General features: G+C 37.9%; 1 protein-coding gene across 11 annotated transcripts in view; it reads left to right on the forward strand.

The window, feature by feature from the left end:
• The first annotated feature begins 5,993 nt into the window (after positions 1–5,993).
• The window catches only part of RIMS1 (regulating synaptic membrane exocytosis 1), a 121,804-nt gene continuing 117,098 nt past the window's right edge, over positions 5,994–10,699 (forward strand). For all 11 annotated transcript variants that reach the window (XM_009082435.1, XM_009082437.1, XM_009082440.1 and 8 more), the window contains exons 1-3: positions 5,994–6,057; positions 6,811–6,921; positions 8,837–8,936. In XM_009082435.1, the coding sequence (XP_009080683.1) occupies positions 6,886–6,921; positions 8,837–8,936 (136 nt within the window). In that variant the 5' untranslated portion in view covers positions 5,994–6,057; positions 6,811–6,885. The remainder of the gene's footprint in view (positions 6,058–6,810; positions 6,922–8,836; positions 8,937–10,699) is intronic.

The raw sequence follows: 10,699 nt of genomic DNA on the forward strand, positions 1-10,699 counted from the left end.
TGACATACTTGAGAGGTGGGTCTGTGTGAGCATCATGAAATTCAGTAAGGCCGAGTGCAAGGTCCTGCACCTGAGTCGGGGCAATCCCAAGCACAACTACTGGCTGGGCTGAGAGCAGTCCTGAAAAGAAGGACTTGGGGGTGTTGGTGGACAAAAAGCTCAACATGACCCAGAAATGTGTGCTTGCATCTCAGAAAGACAAGCGTATCCTGGGCTGTATCACGAGAAATGTGATGCCAGAAAGACAAATGTACCCTGGGCTGTATCACGAGAAATGTGATGAGCAGATGGAGGAAAATGATTGCTCCTCTCTACTCCACTGTGGTAAGACCTCACCTGGGAATACTGCGTCCAGCTCTGGGCCCCCAACATAAGAAGGACACAGACCTGCTGGAGCAAGTCCAGAGGAGGGCTGTGAGTATAATCAGAGGGTGAGACTATCTCTCCTCTGAAGGCAGGCTGAGAAGATTTCGGTTGCTCAGCCTGAAGAAGAGAAGGCTCCGTGGAGACCTTCTAGCAGCCCTCCACTACCTAAAGGAGGACTACAAAAAAGCTGGAAAGAGACTTTATACAAGAGCATGCAGTGATAGGACAAAGAAGATAATAGGAATAAGTTCTTTAGTGTGAGTGTGGTGAGGCTCTGGAACAGGTTGCCCAGAGAAGGTGTGGATGCCCCTTCCCTGACTGTTCAAGGGTAGGTTGGATGGGACTTTGAGTCATCTGGTCTAGTGGAAGGTGTCCCTGTCCATGGCAGGGGGACTGGAACTAAGCAACCTTTAAGGTCCCTTCCAACCCAAACCATTCTATGATTCCATGTGTTAATTAGGGTGACCTAGTCTGACTGTTCAGTTTGCACAGTAATTTTAGGCTCTGAAAAGTATTTGTCTAAGTTTCTCAGTTACATGATAGAACTGCTGTATTAATTTGCAGCTACATGTTAGGGTCAATTAAGTGCCTAATATGGGTTGACTGACCCTTACAATTAGACAGTGTGCTTCTCATCTTAAGTAACTGCTGTGAATCTGGTGCATCTGGATTTGAGCAAAAGACTGAAGTGGATTCTCTGATGAATATCAGTAGTCTCTGAATACAGTCAGGAAGGATTTGGGGAAACATCTTGGGATGTTTTATCTCTGGTATTCAAGAGTCTTTGTGAATCAGCATGCCTGGTCATACACGGTAACGGACTTTCTCATACTTAGTGCTTGTTTGGCTTTGCAAGAGGGACAAGGCTCTTATTTCCAGGACTTCTCAACTTTGCAGGATCTCAGTATTTGCTCTGGGTATGGATAGTTCTGCTGAAGATGAAGTATTTTAGAGAAAATGTTTTTCTGGTGGCATGGATTTTGCTTTCCCTTTATTTTGGAAGCACACACGTTACGGATATAAAACCATGACAATTTATTGAGAGTTTTACTCCCCATCCTGAAATTTGATTGAAGACTGTGGAAGCCTTCTCATGGAAAAAACCTCGACACATTTGTGTCTTGTAACTTATTGTTGTATCTGTCTGCATCCAAGAGTGAAGTAATCATGCCGCAGCATCTTAATAAGGAAAATATTTCATTGCTGTCAGGATACAACTTTTGAATTATTCTCTCAAGAAAAAGGTTTTTATAAATATATACTCTGTTTCACTCTGTTGGTCTTAAGTAAATAGTGCATTGAAATTGCAAATGCATTTTTAATAATTAGCATTAAGGTGAAGAGCATTTTTATATGTTTAGAAATATATTAATAGTGCACGAAAGTAATTACATAGCATATGTTTATTTTCATAGGGGCTTATTATTTTAAGTTGTTCATGTTTTTAAATTTAAAGAATTGTTTTAAGTGTTTAAGCGTTTAAAAGCAGCTTCAGCCTGTAAATAAAATACTTACTCCTTATAAAAGTAGCTTTTTCCTGTCCATAATGTCTTAAATTTTTCATATTTTGTTAATTATTTTTAATGACTTTTACCAGTGGAGAGAGTTCTCTGTGTATATGTGTTTTGTTTTCAGTTTTGGTGTGTTGGTTATTTGAGTTTTTTTGAGACAACCTGAAATTTTGAAACTATGCTCTTCGATTGTAAGTTTTTGCATGTTATTTACCTATTCCTGGATCTCTGTAATGCCCTGTAATACATCTCTATAATGAAACTATTTTGTGTAATTAAGCAAACAGTGAGTTCTGGGGTATGGCAGTGCCAGAATGGCATAAATAGGTATTAGGTAATGAGGTAGCAATAACATAGAATAATTGAGGAGAAAGTAATTGTAATCATAAAACAGAACACTGAACTGCAGATGTCCCTCCTGTCAGTTTTACTGGCATAAAGTATAGTTTAAGCTAATTTGCAGAGTTCGTTTAGGTTTTAATTTTTATGCTCTATTTTATGAAAGTTTATGAATATATATTAACTGACATTTTCTGTTGTAAAACCCATTTCAGAGTTGTAAATTCACCCAGAAGTTTTTATGCCAGTGGTCTGTATCATACAGAATTTTAATGAGAATTTTAAAATTAAGGCATTTTTCAAGAATGTGGACTTTTCCCAATTCTTGCATTTTTGTAGCTTTTAAAGTATTCACCAAATTATAGAACTGTCACTTTCAGCGACATTCAGTCAAGATGTTTGATTTGATAGCAATCTTTATAGCTTCTCAACATATCATCCATGTTCCAGCTCAGTAGAGATGCATTGCAGGGCAGTTCCTGCTCTGAGCTTCGGAGAGCAGAGGGTGAAAGGATCAGTGTCATGGTCATCTGCTGTGGATATATCTGTTAGCCTGGAATTTACCAAAGTGTGGGGCAGACAGGAGGGGTGAAAGGGACAGACAGCTAAAAGTTTAAATATGGGGAGGAGGGTACAAGAATGTAGCTTAGTATCAAAAGGCTTGAGGTGAAGGAGGGATTAAATACACAACCTAAAAAAGGACACCAAAGCCAGAAGCAGGAAACAGAAGGTGGACAATAGCAAAAAAGTAGGCAGGGAAGGAAGGCAGCAAGGGGTAGGTAGATGGTGAGAAGAGGAAAATTAGCAGGTTAGCCAAGACAGAAGCTGAATGAATGAAAATCTTGCCACAGTAGGAACTTAATGGGAAAGGATGTTTGATTCATGAATTATGTGGTCATGGATATGCAATAACCATGATGAAAACCAGTAAGGAAACTAGGAGCAAGAAGCTGACACTGGGAACAAGGCTCAGGGGAGACCTTATTGCTCTCTACAACTCCCTGACAGGAGGTTGGAGTCAGGTGGGGGTTGGTCTCTTCTCCCGGGCAACCAGCAGGAGGACAAGAGGGCACAGACTCAAGCTCTGCCAGGGGAGGTTTAGGTTGGATATTAGGAAGAGATTTTTTTCCAGAGAGAGTGCTCAGGCATTGGAATGTGCTGCCCAGGGAGGTGGTGAATTCAGCATCGCTGGAGGTTTTCAAGGTGAGACTGGATGTGGCACTTAGTGCCATGGTCTAGTGACCACGGTAGGGTTGGACTCAGTGATCTTTGAAGTCTCTTCCAACTGGGTTGATTCTATGATTCTATGAAGAAAGGATAAGAAAGCAGGGAACAGTGGGGATGAGCAGAAATGTTTTTGAGCACTTGGTTACTCGTGTCTGTATGCTGGAGCTGACATGGTTTCCTGCATGAACATTTCTCTATTGCTGAGCGAATAGCTGTGAAATATGGAGGCAAAGTGTGTTGTGCTTTGCCTGTGGCAGGCCAGAGCACACAGTAGATAGTTGCTTTTTGGTATTACTGTGGAGTCCAGCACTTCAGGTGACAGTCTGGTTTGTGGATTTGTTGTTGGTTTTTATAAACTTTAAAATTTTATAAAGGCGCAAGGAAGGATGCTAAAAATAAACCTGAAAGATCTTTAATGTGAAGTTGAGCTTTCCAAAGTTGCAGAACTGCAGGAGCTAATGAAACCACAGACTGCCTCGTGGTTATGCATATGATTATAATATGCTGTTTAAAAATAAGCTTCTGCATATGATCATGTAGATGGCAAGCTATTAAAGATTTTATGGATTACAGAGAGTAGTACAGCTTGTATTTCATAATCAGCATCGAAATATTTGTAGAAAAAGTGTGAAAAATGATCTCTTCAGGTAAAGATATAGGTTTTCTTCCTTGCATGCTTTGTTTGGGCTTCTGTTAGATGACTACTCTTACTAGCACACAGGTTTCTAACAGTAGTGCTATAGAGATGTGTTTTTGAAAGTACAATGGTGAAGATGAGTTGCCTAAAATGTACAAAAAAATGTACATTCTGTAGGCATAGAGCATGTAGAGGGAATTGGCAATAAGTATCTGATTTTAATGACAAATCAGGTTTTTCATCCAGTGGCTTTTAAATGATCTGTAAAGAACTGGTAGGAATGTTGTTAGGAAAGCATGTTGTAGGGAAGAGTTGTTACATTAAAGAAAGAAACTCTGGGACCTAATAATTTAAAGATTTTAAAAAAAAAATCATGTGTGAATTCAAAAAGTAGTATTATTGAACTGTTCCACTATCATATTTCAGATGACCAATGTTCTGTGCCAAAGTGAGGGCAAAAAATGCATCAAGTGCAGGTGTGGATATAAACCTCATGGAGAGGTGACTATTTCCTTCAGGATCTAAAACTAACCTCTGAAGTGATAGTTTAGATTTTGGTTTGGTGGGGGGTTTTGTTGGCATGTTTAAAGGCATTGTAAGCTAAATGGCAGAATCATCTACTATTTTCCGGTTAAAATTCAAAAATATCTCTTGGTTATTTTAGATTGAGTTTTTATATATTACTGTAATTGCAAGGAAGTATTGGGAAAAGTTTTTTTCATTTCTAATGGCTTTACTGCATTTTTTATTAATACACTGTGATAGTACCCAAAAGGATGAAAAAACACCAAGGTTCAGAGCTCACAGATATATTCTGTTTAAAACTAGTGCTAGCACAGTCTTTCAGCCTTCTTCCTGCTGCATCACTCTCACATTTACCCTTCTGTTGGACCTGTTCTAGCCTACATCATTCTCTTATGTCCCTCTAAATATGACCTGCACCCTTCCTCTTTGTAAACAAAATTGTGTTCTGAATTGCACAGCCCATTATTCTTCCTCTTGCAATTCCTGCCTTGTCCTTCTCCTCCTTGGAGTGCACAGTTATATCAGTCCTCTATCACAGACAGCTGCCAGTGAAGTTGGTAGTTTTCTGCTATGAAGCCTTCTACATCTGTAGTATATTAGGTGAAACTATGGTGGTTTCCTTAGCTTTCCATAGACTCATAAATACTTGCTATGGTGTTATGCTTTGCTGTCTTTTCTCCCAAACACTGCCTATTGATGCCCTCCTTGGCCCAATAGACTCATGACTTCCAGACCACTATAATTCGTGGTCTTATTCTTGATGTATATAGTATGTAAGTTTGTCCCAAGTGAAACAAGAGAATGCAGCCTTGTACCTGCTGTTGGTACTATTTGCTCTATTTGTGTGGCTGTTTTCCCTGGTGTTCTATTACCCATTACCAGCTCCTGTACCTTTCTGTCTGTACAGTACCTGTCATCACAGTATTGATCTTTGCAGATTCTTGAGTGTGGTTGACTGTTCTGTGGTTAACTATAGCTAAGTGCTTATTTTGTGAAGTATTCTCTCTCGTGTTGTCATTAGCTGTAGTCCTGTGTGTTTGTTATGGAGATGGTGGGGAGGAGGAGAGCTGTGAATATAGTGCTTTGGGGTTCACTCTTGGAGAATGACTGGGCAAAAGGAAAAAGAGACAGTGTGCACAACCAATTCTGAGGTGCAATTCATGAAAAAGCAGAGGTCCAAATAAATGCATTATTATGTGATTTTATTTTTATATTAAGAGGTTCTGTTGTTTTCAAATCGATATGTTAATTTGAATCACAGTAAGGATGTGTATTTGCTTCATCAAACTACTGCACTTTAAATTTCACACATGCAGTAGTAATCATTCACACATCTTTCTCTGTTTGAGAGATTACACATTTCTTTCTATTCATATTCTTCCAGGTGACTTGGATTATTACTGGCTGGATCCTGCCACGTGGCACAGCAGGGAAGCATCCCCTATTAGTTCGGTAAGAAATAGAAAAAAAAAGAAGAGGTTCATAAGTATGAAGTAAAACGTTTTCTAATTATTTAAGTTCAGCATAGATATTTGGTTGTGAAAAATATTCTATGCAAACTATATGAAATATACAAATTTGCATGCAATTTTGCTTTAGAGGACCATGGAAATCAGAAAGAAAATTTAATTAAAGTGTACAGAATTGCCTGAATTTTAACTTGAATTTAATTCTTTTATAGACATGATACTAGATGTCACTACAAACCACAAAAGTCAATTGTGAGTGTGATGCTGCTTTGGGAGAAATTAGTGAATTTTTCTATTGACTTGGAGTTGGAAAAGATGATTTCAATTTTATTGTATAGTGAAGCCCCATATGGTAGAACTGTGTAACCTGTATATTATTGTAAAGATCAGAATTTCTGAATGCACTTTTCAGGGTCATGTAATGAAAAAGTAATTGTTTAATTTTATTAACGAGGATATGTTTTAAATGTTTAATTGTACTGCACTTTGAATTGTATTAGAATTCTACCTGCAGACTTAGTGGTGAGATTTTCTTACCGGGGACATAAATGTTTAATGCAGCCAGAGTCCAACAGATATAACAGTAGAAAGCTCAAGTGCAAGATGTAACACATCTGATGGATCACCATGTCTACTGTGACATAATGATACAGAAATTTTATGGGTTTATACATGTACATCTAAATACTGGAGGATGGTCACACTTCTTTAATTCCACTGCTTTTTTTTCTAACAGCATCCCGTAACGTGGCAGCCTTCCAAAGAGGGAGATCGCTTAATTGGGCGCGTTATTCTTAACAAGAGAACAACTATGCCAAAAGAATCAGGTGCATTACTGGGGCTAAAAGTGAGTATTACATGGTTCGTGTGCTAATTGAAAGAAAGCTCCACTGACCTTAGACATAGAGGTCTAACACATTAAATCAGAGGACTCTCCAGTCATGTGGTCTTTTGACAAAAGTGTATTCATCTCTTTTAGTAAGTTTTGAAAATTCTAATGCATTCCTCTCTTTTAGTAAGTTTTGAAAATTCTGCAGATAAATATGAATATAAATACATTTACTCCTTCTATGCAGTCTTCCAGTCGTCCATGACAAAGAAGCTGAACCGTTTTGATTAAAAAGGGTATGTTTATACAGCTTCTTGTCTGCAAGACATACACAGCACTTTGCAATACACGAATGGAGTCCTGCCTTGTCTAGCTCTACTGTTGGCAATTCAGTCAAGTAATTCATTTTATACTCCACATACATAAATGTCATCTGGATGCAAATGTTTACAAGGTCCCTACAGCCATTTGAAAACAGAAATTTTGTCGGAAGAAGCTAAATACTTAAACAAAAATTTGCGAAAGGGCCTCTTTAAGAAAAGTAAAGGTTATATTAAATGTAATTCCAGTTCATCTAGTGCCCCAAAACTAAGACATGGGCAACACTGTCCAATTGATTTAAATCCCTAGCTTAGTAATTTGTGGAAGACTTTTAGGTTCATGTCTCTAAACTGCCAGAACACTTAAAAGAAAGAGAGTGCTACTTCTGAAGCTGATGAGGAGTACAGTGTACCAGCTCAAGCATTTCTCTCTCCATGTATATTTTTAAATCTATGGAGCTCCAAAGATGAATGAGAGAATTTAATTTCATTGTCTTTCTCTCTCCACTGAAAAAACCAGAAGCAATGCAAAATATGAAATACTCCCACCTTGAAGTGAGATACTGTGGCATGGTATTAGAAAAGATGAAAGCAGCTTCACTCTACTAGGTATCTAGTAGTCTATAGCAGAAGGCTGATTTTTGTTGGCAGCAAGCAATTCTTTTTGAATATGTGAGAAAAAAGGTTAGTCCTAATAGGAAATGTAGATTGGAGAGCTTCCCTTTGATTTTTCAAGTGTGAGTTTTATGTTATGAGAGCTAAGGTCCTCACTGATAAATTTTACACGTTATCATGTGACAGCATTTTTGGCAGGTAGGCTTCTGGATCTTTTTGAGTATTAAAGCACCAACTAATACCTAAAGGACCAACATTCCACTGTTTCATTTTGTTATAAAACTCCTCCCAGGAGATTCCTGACCAAAAAAGCCCAATAAAAACTGTCTGGAGAGAGTAAGATAGCTAAAGAGAATAGCAAGTCATCAAGACTATGTTTTCTTGGTTTATATATTATTTAAAAATCTAATCTCTTGAGGGAATTTGTTTTCTGATGTTCCAGATCTCTGTATCATGCAGTTGTCTTCAAAACCAGATCTCTTCAGTTCTGTTTAACAAAAGCCAGACACTGCTGTTATATCCTGTCATGTGCTTGGATGAGAGGGCTTGGGTTTTAGCAGTATCAAAATTCCTGTGAACTAATTGCCCATGTTTCATAGCAGTGAATTTGCTAAGTTTTCAATTGTACCAATTGCATTTTGGGATTTTGTAAGCTTGATTTGATGGGCACTTGCAATTTAAATTTGAGCACGAGAGACAATTATTTATTAAAAGAACATCTGCTTTGTTGTTTAATAAGTGTTCTTTCTGCAACAAATGTAGATACTTAGCAAACTGATTAAGGTTGATTAGCCAAACACATTGAAAGTAGTATCAGTTTTATTCAGTGTCAGCTTTACTTCTTTTTGTCTTTAAGCCTCTGTAAAACCCTAAGTGACAATAGGTTTGCTTATGCATATTTCAGGTTAAATTTTTGAAATAAGGCGAAAACTGATCTGTGCTTGATATGATGATGTCTTGTTTGTGACTTGGAGACTCACAGATTTATGATTAACCAGGTTGTTGGAGGAAAAATGACAGAATTAGGACGACTCGGTGCCTTCATTACCAAAGTGAAGAAAGGTAGCTTGGCCGATGTGGTGGGGCATCTCAGAGCAGGTAATTCAACCAGCTGCTTATAAAATATATTGTCTTTTAATAATGACCTATTGAATGCAACTTTTAATTTATATTAACATTGGTCATGTGATATGCTAATATTTTTAAAATACAGAACAATCCTGTAATGTTGTTATGAAATGCCATAGTTGCCTACGTTTCTAATTTGTTATTAACTCCAATTGCTTGGATGTATGAGCAAAATACAAGATACTCCTAAGCAATGCTGGTGTCAGGACTGAGTGTCACTGCTAAACCTTTGCTTCTTAGCTCAGGAGCTGCTTGTTACATTCTACAGAAGCAATGCAAAATATTTTTTTAAAAACTGATTGTGGCAAACCAAACTCACTACAGTTACTCTACCTGTACTATAGTGTCACCTGAAGGATTATGCACTGTATACACAGTGGATTTTATTAGTGCTCCTTTCAGTGTGACATTTTACATGTAAAAATGGAAAACAAGCCAAGAAAACGATCCTAATAATCTCTATACCTAATGATCCTAATGATCTGTATAAGATGGATATATTGCTGTGTATGTATAGTGCTGTTGGCATTTTTCAAGCTTCTACATAAAGTGAGAACTATGCACAGTGGTTTGTTTTCAAAGCTACTTCTTAATGGTTTCTATTTTTATCATGGCTCTAAGCAACTACTTTCCAAGTGTTGTCTTACCAAACCAAAGTCTATGAAGTGCCTTAGGAACCCACAAGCTCCAATGACAGTTTGTATGAATCTAAGGTAATTGTGTGAAGCAGATAGTAATAAAGAAGTGGAAAAGATGATGAGGCTCCAGAAATATCCTGCTTTGTTTTGGCATTTGTTAATTTTTATTACCAAGTCAATGTATGTGGGGTTGATAGCATCAATTATTGTAGTTGTTTCTGGATTTTAAATTCAGATTATAATTACAGAAAATAAGTTTCATTCCACGAATCACAAACTATTTGGGCTGAAATGCTAAATTCCTAGTGTCTGGTCTAGGTTTGTTTTGTTTTGTTTATAAATCAAACCTGGGTTTTATTTCTAAAAGTAGTTTTAGAGACAGAATTATTTTTCAGAGAAAATACATTGTTTTGCATATGTTTTCAATGAATGAAAGTTCTATTACATGGGGCTAAAACACACACACACACACGCACAAAAAGCATGGATGAGTCCTTGCTGTTAGAAAAACACTTTTGTCCTTACAAAAAACCTCCAAAGTTTGTCTAGCTGATAGATCTCTGAGTAATTGTACAAACCTCATAAATTTTAATAACGGCAAATATGAAGTGCTGTATCCCAGTGCAACAGTAAGCACTAGGAGCCAGTCAGCTTGGCAGAAAAGTATCTGGAGGTGCTGGAGGACAGTCAGCTGAACATGAGTCAGCAAAGGATCTTGCAGCAAATGTCAGTCATGTGCAGGGCTGTATTAGCAGTGCTGTAGCCAGCAGAGTGAGAGAGGTGGTTGTTACTCTCTACTCAGTGTTTATGAGGCTGTTGGATTTGTCTAGTACAAGAGAGATACTGACAAACTGGACCAGGTTGGGCAGGGGGAGAGAAAGTTAGTTAAGCATATGGTGTACATGAAGCTGAGAGAAATGGGTGTGTTCACACTCGTGATGAAAAGACAATTGCAGGGTGTCACTCTTGGTTTTACCTTGCTAGTGGGAGACAGTAGAGATCCAAGAGCTGGACTGTTCTCAGAGGTGCACATTGATCACACAAGAACCAACATGCTCAAGACAGAGTGAGGGAGATCCTGTTTGTGAAAACACT

The sequence above is a fragment of the Acanthisitta chloris genome, unplaced genomic scaffold, assembly GCF_000695815.1.
Source record: "Acanthisitta chloris isolate BGI_N310 unplaced genomic scaffold, ASM69581v1 scaffold6459, whole genome shotgun sequence".
Lineage (NCBI taxonomy): Eukaryota > Metazoa > Chordata > Aves > Passeriformes > Acanthisittidae > Acanthisitta > Acanthisitta chloris.